Raw genomic sequence first — 12,705 nt, forward strand, 5'->3', positions numbered from 1 at the left:
CATCTAGTGTCTAAAATACGACCTATTTTGCATAGCTGGACATCCAAGCTCTCAGCTGACTCTCTCAGCTCCATTCGATTGTTGTTAGATGTGCTATACAGTGCATATATCTTGTCCATCAATATTTAAAGTGATTTATAGCACCCATCTCTTTCACTACGTCTGCGACTGCAAGCTCAAGCCTGTGGGCTGAGCAGTGCCACACAGTAATGTTGGGAAACATGGCCTGGAGCCGACTCGCCACTCCGCTTTTACGCCCTAACATAACCGAAGCACCATCACAAGTTACTCCAATGAGGGTCTTAGAGAGAAAATCCTGTGTCAAATGCAGGCGCTCCAGAGCAGACAACAGTTTGTGGACAATACCTTGAGCAGTTAGATCATCTAGCTCTACGAGTTCAGTAAAAATGTTTGTAGGCTTGTCCATATCGGGCAACTGAGCCCTAATGTATATTATCAAGCAGCTCTTTTTGCTTAAACTGGTTGACTCATCCAGCATTACACTGATTTTGGGAGTGCACTGTACTATTTTTTCAAACAGTTTTCTTTTCATTTCTTCAGAAATATGTTTCTGTATGTTTCCACATGCAACATTGGAATGTAAAATTCTCCCCATATCGAGTCCATTTAATTCTTGGCAATCAATCTCCTGTTCGAAGCCATATGCGGGACGGTGGCGTTTAGCCTCCTTGTACGCCGTGCGAAATACGCGAGCTGTAGTGGCCATCTGTTCAGACTGACTATTAATTATAGATTGTCCTAAAGTGTCCACTTTTGCCTTTTCGAGAATGTTTGCTGCTGCTAGGTGAGCCTTGGTACGGGCATGTTCAAATACCCTTTTTCTAAGTGCGCGTTGCTGTTTTATAATATCTGAAGCAGATGAGGTTACTGTGCAGAAAACCCACTCTTTTGCCAGTTTCATCCCCGACGTCTTCTCTGCCCCCAAAGTCCCCACCGCCTTACACGTTGTGCAACCCAAACCTGATTTTCCGCTAAAAAGCCAGGGATAGTAAGTCTGCTTCACTTTTAGCTGAGCTTCTGTCCAAGCAGTTGTGCATCCCATCCCTGACCTGTCGCTGGACGTCCCACACTCCTCTACGCTCTCCTCTCCTACTGACTCTTCCTGCTGTAAGCCTGATGTCGCGGTTCCACTTGCCTGCTCCAGCTGTTGTACCGGGCTAGTTGATGCCAGGGTACCCACCGGTTGCTGTTGGTGGTCCACCTGGCCGACGGTAGCTGGCTCCTGCTCCGGCTGGCGGTGAACCTGACCCGCTGCTGACACGGTGCCAGCCTCCTGCCCGGGCTTGGCTAGCTGTCGGTTAGCTAGCTGGCTAGCTGTTGCGGTGCTAACCTCCTCCTGGTTTTGACCATCAACATGACCGCTGCAGCTGCCCTCGTCGCTGCTTGTGGAGGCTTTTCTGACTCGTTTTGAAGTGTCTATTACCTCTTCCTTCTTTTTGAAGAAAGACAGTAAATTTAACTGTCTTTTTGACATGCTTGCATTTAATTAGTTTCTTCCTCTCTGCGAAGTGCTCCTCATGTGGCGAATTTCAAAAGTGAACGCGTTTGTCCGTTGGTCCAGCTTTTCAGTGCGTCAACACAGATCTCCGACTCTTTCAAATCTTAATCTTAATAAACGACATGAAATTCTTGAGATTTTTTTCTGTTAATTAATATCTGTATATTTTATTTCATTTTAACCATTTTTTTATTTTTATTTTTTGTGAGAGGTACCGGATCTGCCCAAATAGGTGCCGGAACACAGGGTGGCCAAAATGAAGAGGTGCCGGATCCTGTTCCGGCAGGATCCGGCTCAAATTAACCACTGTCTCTTCACCACCAGATGACGCCAAAGTTAGTCTGGCCGACCCCCTGTCAATCACCTGTAACCTGGGGCAACCGGACACACAGGCGGGCAGCAATTGGTTGTCTCACGCTCATAGAAGTCATGCTCACAAACAAACTTTGGGAAAAAAGTTTGATGGGACCATTGTTTCCGGCCCGAAACTTCAAAATAAGAGACTTATCTAGTGGAAAAAGTTTTTTTGAAAGGCTTTACTTTCTCTCCCCTGCAGGTGGAAGAGTTACTCTGTTTTTCAGTGAGTAGTACAATAATAAGCTTAGCCTGAAAAGAAACTAAAGCTGTCAAAATAAAATAGAGATAAAGTTATTCAAATGAATTATAATAACGACATGATTTAAATCCTTGGCTCAGAGAAGCTGTGTCCATGTCTTTGCATGGAAGTAAAAAGTAGTGCAGTCAAAAGTTCCCTGCTCTTATTTTCTAAAGCTGTGAAGCCGCCTGACTTCCTGTTATGTCTGGCTGGCAGCAAAGCATGACACCCCCCCGGCTCACTGTGCGGACATGTAGTCAGCAGACAGACAGACAGACAGATCACAGCCGACCACAGAGCGCACGGTCCGGGTAAGAGCAACCGAGAGAGCCTGCTCCCGCTGTCTTTACCCTTATACTGTCTTTGGGTTATACCTGTTGATGCTACTGTCTGTCTGTCTGTCTGTCTGTCTGTCTGTCTGTCTGTCTGTCTGTCTGTCTGTCTGTCTGTCTGTCTGTCTGTCTGTCTGTCTGTCTGATCACTGTACAATCAATTAATCAATGTTGCTCCTCAGTAGGATGAATGAATCAGTGTGTGATGTTTAGAATAACTTTTAACATGTTAGAGTATTAATAAGGGATGAAAGTCTCTCTGTGTGTGTGTGTGTGTGTGTGTGTGTGTGTGTGTGTGTGTGTGTGTGTGTGTGTGTGTGTGTGTGTGTGTGTGTCTAGGTAAGTCCTTGAGCTTCCAGCTCCACACGGAGTGGCAACCTGTTACAGCAGCTCCTACTCATCACTGAGTAGTTTGGTTTTTGCCCTTCTGTGTTTTTATCGCGCTTTCCTTTTAACATTATGGCTGAGGTCTATTTTTAGCTCTCTGTAAAACTGCAATTTTTGGATGTATTGTTTTACCTTTTTGTAACATTAAGCTGTCTGTGGCTCTTTCTGCTGTAACAAATGAAAACGTCCCCTCTGTGGGAAGAATGAAGGGATTCTGAAGTAGCAACACAATTGAATACACAAGTACAAGTACCTCAAAAATGTTCTTAAGTACAGTACTTGAGTTAATGTACTTACTTTACACTCGCCCTCCTCCAGATGAGGATGTCGGCACCCCCCAGCAGTGGGGATGCCTGCCTCAGCATTGTTCACAGCCTGATGAGCCACCGGCAGGGCGGGGTCAATGAGGGCTTCGCCAAGCGAGCCATTGAGAGTCTGGTGAAGAAGCTGAAGGAGAAGAGGAGCGAGCTGGACGCCCTGATCACCGCCGTCACCTCACGGGGGGGTGACCCCAGCAGCTGCGTCACCATCCAGAGGACACTGGACGGACGCCTGCAGGTACCAGGTTCATATTCTATACACAGAGGTGCTGTGATGGTTTCTGTGTTGGTCCGTGAAGGCAGCATCTCTGGTCCATTGGGATTCCTCCGTGTGATTCTGGATTAGAAAATAATCTCTGAGTCAAACAAACCTTTAGTTCAGCAGAATAATCTCCAGACATTAACACGTTATGATTCCTGAAGTAAAAAGCTAATGTTGGGCTATAAAGGAACTACAGCACGGTCACATGACTTCAGGTCACCACCGCTAAGTTAAAGGAGGCTAACGTTGGGCTATAAAGGAACTACAGACCCACCTTTACTACAGACTCACTACAGACCCACTACAGACTCACTACAGACTCACTACAGACCCACTACAGACTCACTACAGACTCACTACAGACCCACCTTTACTACAGACCCACTACAGACTCACTACAGACTCACTACAGACCCACTACAGACTCACTACAGACTCACTACAGACCCACCTTTACTACAGACCCACCTTTACTACAGACCCACTACAGACCCACTACAGACTCACTACAGACTCACTACAGACCCACTACAGACTCACTACAGACTCACTACAGACCCACTACAGACCCACCTTTACTACAGACCCACCTTTACTACAGACCCACTACAGACCCACTACAGACTCACTACAGACTCACTACAGACCCACTACAGACTCACTACAGACTCACTACAGACCCACCTTTACTACAGACCCACCTTTACTACAGACCCACTACAGACCCACTACAGACTCACTACAGACTCACTACAGACCCACTACAGACTCACTACAGACTCACTACAGACCCACTACAGACCCACTACAGACTCACTACAGACCCACCTTTACTACAGACCCACCTTTACTACAGACCCACTACAGACTCACTACAGACCCACTACAGACCCACTACAGACTCACTACAGACCCACTACAGACTCACTACAGACTCACTACAGACCCACCTTTACTACAGACCCACTACAGACTCACTACAGACCCACTACAGACTCACTACAGACCCACTACAGACCCACCTTTACTACAGACCCACTACAGACTCACCTTTACTACAGACCCACTACAGACTCACTACAGACCCACTACAGACCCACTACAGACTCACTACAGACCCACTACAGACCCACCTTTACTACAGACCCACTACAGACTCACTACAGACCCACTACAGACCACTACAGACCCACTACAGACTCACCTCCACTACAGACCCACTACAGACTCACCTTCACTACAGACCCACTACAGACCCACCTTCACTACAGACCCACTACAGACTCACTACAGACCCACTACAAACCCACTACAGACCCGCTACAGACTCACCTTCACTACAGACCCACTACAGACCCACTACAGACTCACCTTCACTACAGACCCACTGCAGACCCACTACAGACCCACCTTCACTACAGACCCACTACAAACCCACTACAGACCCGCTACAGACTCACCTTCAGTACAGACCCACTACAGACCCACTACAGACCTACCTTCACTACAGACCCACTACAGACTCACCTTCACTACAGACCCACTACAGACCCACTACAGACTCACCTTCACTACAGACCCGCTACAGACTCACCTTCAATACAGACCCACTACAGACCCACTACAGACTCATCTTCACTACAGACCCACTACAGACCCACTACAGACTCACCTTCACTACAGACCCGCTACAGACTCACCTTCAATACAGACCCACTACAGACCTACCTTCACTACAGACCCACTACAGACTCACCTTCACTACAGACCCACTACAGACCTACCTTCACTACAGACCCACTACAGACTCACCTTCAATACAGACCCACTACAGACCTACCTTCACTACAGACCCACTACAGACTCACCTTCACTACAGACCCACTACAGACCCACTCCAGACCTACCTTCACTACAGACCCGCTACAGACTCACATTCACTACAGACCCGCTACAGACTCACATTCAATACAGACCCACTACAGACTCACCTTCAATACAGACCCACTACAGACCCACTACAGACCCACCTTCAATACAGACCCACTACAGACTCACCTCCACTACAGACCCACTACAGACTCACCTTCACTACAGACCCGCTACAGACTCACCTCCACTACAGACCCACTACAGACTCACCTTCACTACAGACCCACTACAGACTCACCTTCACTACAGACCCACTACAGACCCACCTTTACTACAGACCCACTACAGACTCACTACAGACCCACCTTCAATACAGACCCACTACAGACTCACCTCCACTACAGACCCACTACAGACTCACCTTCACTACAGACCCGCTACAGACTCACCTCCACTACAGACCCACTACAGACCCACTACAGACTCACCTTCACTACAGACCCACTACAGACCCACCTCCACTACAGACCCACTACAGACCCACTACAGACCCACTACAGACTCACCTTCACTACAGACTCACTACAGACCCACCTTTACTACAGACCCACTACAGACTCACTACAGACCCATTACAGACCCACTACAGACCCACCTTTACTACAGACCCACTACAGAGTCACCTCCACTATAGACCCACTACAGACCCACTACAGACTCACTTTCACTACAGACCCACTACAGACCCACTACAGACCCACTACAGACTCACTTTCACTACAGACCCACTACAGACTCACTTTCACTACAGACCCACTACAGACTCACCTTCACTACAGACCCACTACAGACCCACCTTCACTACAGACCCACTACAGACTCACTACAGACCCACTACAGACCCACGTTTACTACAGACCCACTACAGACCCACTACAGACTCACCTTCACTACAGACCCACCTTCACTACAGACCCGCTACAGACTCACCTTCACTACAGACCCACTACAGACCCACTACAGACTCACCTTCACTACAGACCCGCTACAGACTCACCTTCAATACAGACCCACTACAGACCCGCTACAGACTCACCTTCAATACAGACCCACTACAGACTCACCTTCACTACAGACCCACTACAGACCCACTACAGACTCACCTTCACTACAGACCCACTACAGACCCACTACAGACCCACCTTCAATACAGACCCACTACAGACTCACCTCCACTACAGACCCACTACAGACTCACCTCCACTACAGACCCGCTACAGACTCACCTCCACTACAGACCCACTACAGACTCACCTTCAATACAGACCCCTAGAGACTCACTACAGACCCACCTTCACTACAGACCTGCTACAGACTCACCTCCACTACAGACCCACTACAGACCCACCTTCAATACAGACCCCTAGAGACTCACTACAGACTCACTACAGACCCACTACAGACCCACCTTCAATACAGACCCACTACAGACCCACCTTCAATACAGACCCTCTAGAGACCCACTACAGACTCACTACAGACTCACTACAGACCCACTACAGACCCACTACAGACCCACTTTCAATACAGACCCACTAGAAACCCACTACAGACCCACTACAGACTCACTACAGACCCACTACAGACTCACCTTCACTACAGACCCACTAAAGACTCACTACAGAACCACTACAGACTCACTACAGACTCACTACAGACCCACTACAGACTCACCTTCACTACAGACCCACTACAGACTCACTACAGACCCACTACAGACCCACTACAGACTCACCTTCACTACGGACCCACTACAGACTCACTACAGACCCACTACAGACCCACTACAGACCCACCTTCAATACAGACCCACTACAGACTCACCTCCACTACAGACCCACTACAGACCCACTTCAGACTCACTACAGACCCACTTCAGACTCACCTTCACTACAGACCAATTAAAGACTCACTACAGACCCACCTCCACTACAGACCCACTAGAGACCAACTACAGACTCACTACAGACCCACTTCAGACTCACCTCCACTACAGACCCACTACAGACTCACTACAGACTCACCTTCACTACAGACCCACTACAGGCTCACTACAGACTCACCTTCACTACAGACCCACTACAGGCCAACTAAAGACTCACTACAGACCCACTACAGACCCACCTCCACTACAGACCCACTACAGACCAACTAAAGACTCACTACAGACCCACTACAGACCCACCTCCACTACAGACCCACTACAGACTCACTACAGACTCACCTTCACTACAGACCCACTACAGGCTCACTACAGACTCACCTTCACTACAGACCCACTACAGGCCCACTACGTGTGTGTGTGTGTGTGTGTGTGTGTGTGTGTGTGTGTGTGTGTGTGTGTGTGTGTGTGAGTGAGTGTGAGTGTGAGTGTGAGTGTGAGTGTGAGTGTGAGTGTGAGTGTGTGTGTGTGTGTGTGTGTGGAAAGGTACACGAACAGCAGCGCTGCAGAGTAATGGGATCATTAAAGAAACGCCTTCACTTTAACGGGGGAGAGAGGAAGGGAAGGCTTGTTGTGTCTGAAACGCAGGAAAGGGGCTGGGTTAACTTCAGCCAGACTGTGTGTGTGTGTGTGTGTGTGTGTGTGTGTGTGTGTGTGTGTGTGTGTGTGTGTGTGTGTGTGTGTGTGTGTGTGTGTGTGTGTGTGTGTGTGTGTGTGTGTGTGCAGACAGACGGGAATGTGTACACAGTCTAAAGTCTCACCAGAGTCTTTAGACTGTGAAAGGTTACCCACTAGCTTAGCTTCAGACTGAACTGAACCAGGATCGGGGGGGTGTGTGTGTGTGTGTTGTCGAGGCAGGTTCTCTACAGCACACAGACGTGAGGTCAGACATGATGTCATGCTCGAGGTTTGGCATGGCAGGTGAACTCTACATCACCTGGCACACACACACACACACACACACACACACACACACACACACACACACACACACACAGTTTCCATGGTCACCTGTGCTCACTGTGACTCAGTTTCTTCTCACAGTTTATTAACATTTCCAAGAAGGATGTTTCGTGTCTGTCTCACCTGTGTGTCTCACCTGTCCATCTCACACGTCTGTCTCTCAATTCTCACCTGTCTGTCTCTCAACTCTCTGACTTGTCTGTCTTTCTCCTGTCTGTCTCACCTGTCTGTCTCTCACCTGTGTGTCCCACCTGTTTCTCACCTGTCTGTCTCTTCTGTCTGCAGGTGGCGGGCAGGAAGGGTTTCCCTCACGTGGTTTACGCCCGTCTTTGGCGCTGGCCCGACCTGCAGAAGAACGAGCTGAGGCCCGCCCCTTTCTGTCAGTTCGCCTTCGACCTGAAGTACGACAGCGTGTGTGTGAACCCGTACCACTACGAGCGCGTGGCCCCCCCCACACACACAGGTCACACGCTAACGACACGTGTTCACACCCATCGTTAGTGTGCGACCGTGCTAACAGTCCATGTCTTGCTTCAGGTCCTCAGACTGGGATCAAGGAGGAGTTCCTGCAGGACTGTCTGCAGGTCCAGCTGCCCCCCCAGTCTGACCCCTACAGCCAGCCCCACCCCGCCATGTATCCCAGCATGCCCCTGTCCCCTCCAGGCAGCAGCTCCCTGATTCCTGCAGCTCTGTCAGCTGTTTCCTGTGGGAGGAGGGGCGGGGGGGTCTGCAGCGATGGCCCTGGCCTCCTTCAGATCGCCCCCCCTCAGAACCACGCCTCCCCGCCTCACCCGAACCCCCCTCACACCCCACAGACTCCTCATCCCCCCACACACACCTCCCCACACCAGCCTGAATATAGCAGCCCCCCCAAGACTGGTACTTCACCTGCACACACCTGTACACACCTGCACACACCTATACACATCTACACACACCTGCACACACCTATACACACCTGTACACACCTGCACACACCTATACACACCTGTACACACCTGCACACACCTATACACACCTGTACACACCTGTACACATCAGCACACACCTGTACACACCTATACACACCTATGCACACCTGTACATACCTGTATACACATATACACACCTGCACACAGTTATACACACCTGCACACACCTGCACACACCCGCTCACACCTGCACAGACCTATACACACTTGTACACACATGCACACACCTATGCACACACCTGCACACACATATACACACCTGCAAACACCTATACACACACCTGTAAACACCTGTCCAGTACATTAACAGTAGCAGTAGCAGTGATGTGAGACAGAGACTGACCTGTTGTTTCCGTCTGTCTCTGCAGACACCTGGCCAGGTGCTAGCCCCGCCCACTACAGCCCTGCAGGACAGAGTGGGCGGAGCCAACTGCATCACAGTCACCACACCCCCAACACACACTTCTGTATGAGATCATGTGAATATCAAAGTATTAGTACTTACCTGCAGTATTAGTACCTGCAGTATTAGTACCTGCAGTATGAGTCCTTACCTGCAGTATTAGTACCTGCAGTATGAGTCCTTACCTGCAGTATTAGTACCTGCAGTATGAGTCCTTACCTGCAGTATTAGTACCTGCAGTATGAGTCCTTACCTGCAGTATTAGTACCTGCAGTATTAGTACCTGCAGTATGAGTCCTTACCTGCAGTATTAGTACCTGCAGTATTAGTACCTGCAGTATGAGTCCTTACCTGCAGTATTAGTACCTGCAGTATGAGTCCTTACCTGCAGTATTAGTACCTGCAGTATTAGTACCTGCAGTATGAGTCCTTACCTGCAGTATGAGTCCTTACCTGAGTGTGTGTCCCTGCAGGGTCCCAGCATCACAGCTCTGCTCCGTACCCACAGCCAGTGTCCAACCACCCAGGTACACTCTGTCTCCACGGCAACAGAGATCTGTCCGCGCTTCAACACCTTCTCCATCTTTACAAACATACAAAACTGTTCTGACTTTAAAAACTATTTACCTGTCCCTCCAGTCCTATCTTTCTCACCTGCCCCACCTGTCTCACCTGTCTCACCTGCCCCACCTGTCTCACCTGTCTCACCTGCCCCACCTGTCTAATCTAAATGTCTCCTTAAATTCCTTCTCTTTCTCAATTTTTGTCTCTCTGTTTGTGTTCAATTGTCTCCCGGTGCCCCCCCCCCTGCTTCCCTCAGGTCCGGAGTTCTGGTGCTCCGTCTCCTACTTCGAGCTGGACGTCCAGGTGGGGGAGATGTTTAAGGTGCTGTCCAGCTGTCCTCTGGTGACGGTGGACGGTTACGTAGATCCTTCCGGGGGAGACAGATTCTGTCTGGGACAGCTGAGCAACGTCCACCGCACCGCGGCCAGCCATCGGGCCAGGTGACCCGTCCCACCTGTCTCACCTGTCCCCCCTGTCTCACCTGTCCCCCCTGTCTCACCTGTCTCACTTGTCCAACACGTCCCCCCTGTCCCCCCTGTCTCCTTGACGCAGGCAGTCCTCTGACCGCTCTTCTTCTTCTGCTCTCTGTTTTCGTGCAGGCTGCACATTGGGCGGGGGGTGCAGCTGGAGTGTCGGGGAGGGGGGGACGTCTGGATGCGTTGCCTTAGCAACCATGCAGTGTTTGTCCAGAGTCTGTACCTGGACCGGGAGGCGGGAAGAGCGCCGGGAGACGGAGTCCACAAGATCTACCCCGGAGCGTCTATCAAGGTGAGAGGCCACTTCCTGTCTTCAAAATAAAAGCACACAGAGTGACTCCTTTCAGATAAACATCAGGAACATCACTCAATCATAACTCTGCTCCCCCATCTGTCTCCCTCTCACCTGTGACCCCCCCCCCCCACCTGTCTCTCTGCAGGTGTTTGACCTGAGGCAGTGCCACAGACAGATGCAGCAGCAGGTCAGAGCAAACCCCGGACCCCCCGCTGTCAGTGAGTACCACCTGTCTGTCTGTCTGTCTGTCTGTCTGTCTGTCTGTCTGTCTGTCTGTCTGTCTGTCTGTCTGTCTGTCTGTCTGTCTGTCTGTCTGTCTGTCTGTCTGTACGTCTGTGTGCAGGTGTGTCTGTCTGTCTGTCTGTCTGTCTGTCTGTCTGTCTGTCTGTCTGTCTGTATGTCTGTACGTCTGTCTACAGGTGTGACTGTCTGTCTGTCTGCAGGTATGACTGTCTGTCTGTCTGCAGGTGTGTGTCCGGGAGGACTGGGCGTGGACGACCTGCGCAGGCTGTGTATCGTGCGTCTGAGCTTCGTTAAGGGTTGGGGGTGTGATTACCCCCGGCGGAGAATCAAGGACACCCCCTGCTGGATGGAGATCCACCTGCACCGAGCCCTGCAGCTGCTGGACCAGGTGCTGCACACACTGCCAGCACGGGAACACACACTCTGACACACACACACACACACACACACACACACACACACTTCCGGCTGGCTTCAGACAATCACAGAAGCTGATGCTGCGTTCACATGGGAGACAGAGAGAGGCAGCCTCCTCCCTGATTACCCGGTGGGGAGGGACCAGAGACTCTGCTGTGATGACTGAATCAAAGCTTCGTCAGATCTGTCCGTTACAGCAAGGAACTTTAAAATGTTTCCTGAATGGAGTTTGGTCCAGGGGGGCGAGCATGAAGCTGCTCCTCATTCAGACTTCTTTCTGGATATTTAAAAATTCTGTATTTTTTCTCATCAATCTCAATCTCATCATTCAGACAGAAAACCAGGCAATCTAATTTTTTACCTTAAAGTTACAAACAAAAATTCTTAAAATTACAAAATTCTGACTTTTTTCTGAAATCTCATAAAAAAACTTTCATTCTGAGATTTTTCCGAAAAAAGTAGAATTCTCAGATTCTGAGTTTACATGATTACAAGGTCATTTCTAGATCCGAGTTCAGATCTTCCTGTCAAGTGTAGAGTTTGTACAGACCTGAAAAACATGTGCCACTTCCTGTGGTGTTCCCTCCTGTAGTCTGTAGGTGTTAGTGCATGTAAATGGTCTGCAGAGGCTAAAATCCCTGAGTTTCTCTTCCACACATTCAAAAGCATCTTTGAATTAACTTTACTGTATTGATGAAGCAGCATCAGACTCATTTGCAGTAAGAGATCCCCCCATTGAAGCTAAATCTGTATCTGACCCCGACCCTGAGTGACGTCATCTTTATTTATTGTCATTAAATACCAAAGATTCATCTCCCGCTCTTGATGACACCACATCCTGTGTACTTTGTCAGATTATTTATTCTGTCTGTCGTTTTAAACACTTTTAATTGTTTTCATGCTTTTATACTGAAAGGGTGTCCGTCTGCTGCTTGTTAGAATAAACCTTTGCAATAAATACAAAGCTTCTTCTGTCTTTATTTAACCTCCTGTTTCTGAATCTGGTTCTGTGACAAATACACTATACATTAACTCAAATGTAATTTAGTTTTTATTTTTATAATAAAAGTTGATATAAGTCTTA

General features: G+C 49.3%; 1 protein-coding gene across 4 annotated transcripts; it reads left to right on the top strand.

Annotated features, from left to right (window-relative positions):
- The first annotated feature begins 2,351 nt into the window (after positions 1 to 2,351).
- LOC134862737 (mothers against decapentaplegic homolog 4-like) lies at positions 2,352 to 12,579 on the top strand. Of its 4 annotated transcripts, none has more exons than XM_063880802.1 (10): positions 2,352 to 2,425; positions 3,152 to 3,391; positions 8,538 to 8,715; positions 8,790 to 9,131; positions 9,592 to 9,702; positions 10,100 to 10,153; positions 10,447 to 10,630; positions 10,790 to 10,958; positions 11,107 to 11,179; positions 11,405 to 12,579. In XM_063880802.1, exons 2-10 carry the CDS (start codon positions 3,152 to 3,154, stop codon positions 11,629 to 11,631), a joined length of 1,578 nt encoding a protein of 525 aa, XP_063736872.1. In that variant the 5' UTR covers positions 2,352 to 2,425; the 3' UTR covers positions 11,632 to 12,579. The 4 variants fall into 4 exon arrangements, with proteins under 4 accessions (XP_063736872.1, XP_063736874.1, XP_063736873.1 ...); XM_063880804.1 differs by having other exon boundaries at positions 11,429 to 12,579; XM_063880803.1 differs by having other exon boundaries at positions 9,592 to 9,690.
- Positions 12,580 to 12,705: the final 126 nt, after the last annotated feature.

The sequence above is a fragment of the Eleginops maclovinus genome, chromosome 4, assembly GCF_036324505.1.
Source record: "Eleginops maclovinus isolate JMC-PN-2008 ecotype Puerto Natales chromosome 4, JC_Emac_rtc_rv5, whole genome shotgun sequence".
Taxonomy (NCBI): domain Eukaryota; kingdom Metazoa; phylum Chordata; class Actinopteri; order Perciformes; family Eleginopidae; genus Eleginops; species Eleginops maclovinus.

Bases quoted from the DNA above. Each gene is read 5' to 3' on its own strand.
- LOC134862737 (XM_063880802.1), top strand. From the start codon at position 3,152: ATGAGGATGTCGGCACCCCCCAGCAGTGGGGATGCCTGCCTCAGCATT. The intron at 9,703-10,099 runs GTGAATATCAAA...GTGTCCCTGCAG, and splicing joins ACACTTCTGTATGAGATCAT to GGTCCCAGCATCACAGCTCT. The intron at 11,180-11,404 runs GTGAGTACCACC...GTCTGTCTGCAG, and splicing joins CCCCGGACCCCCCGCTGTCA to GTATGACTGTCTGTCTGTCT.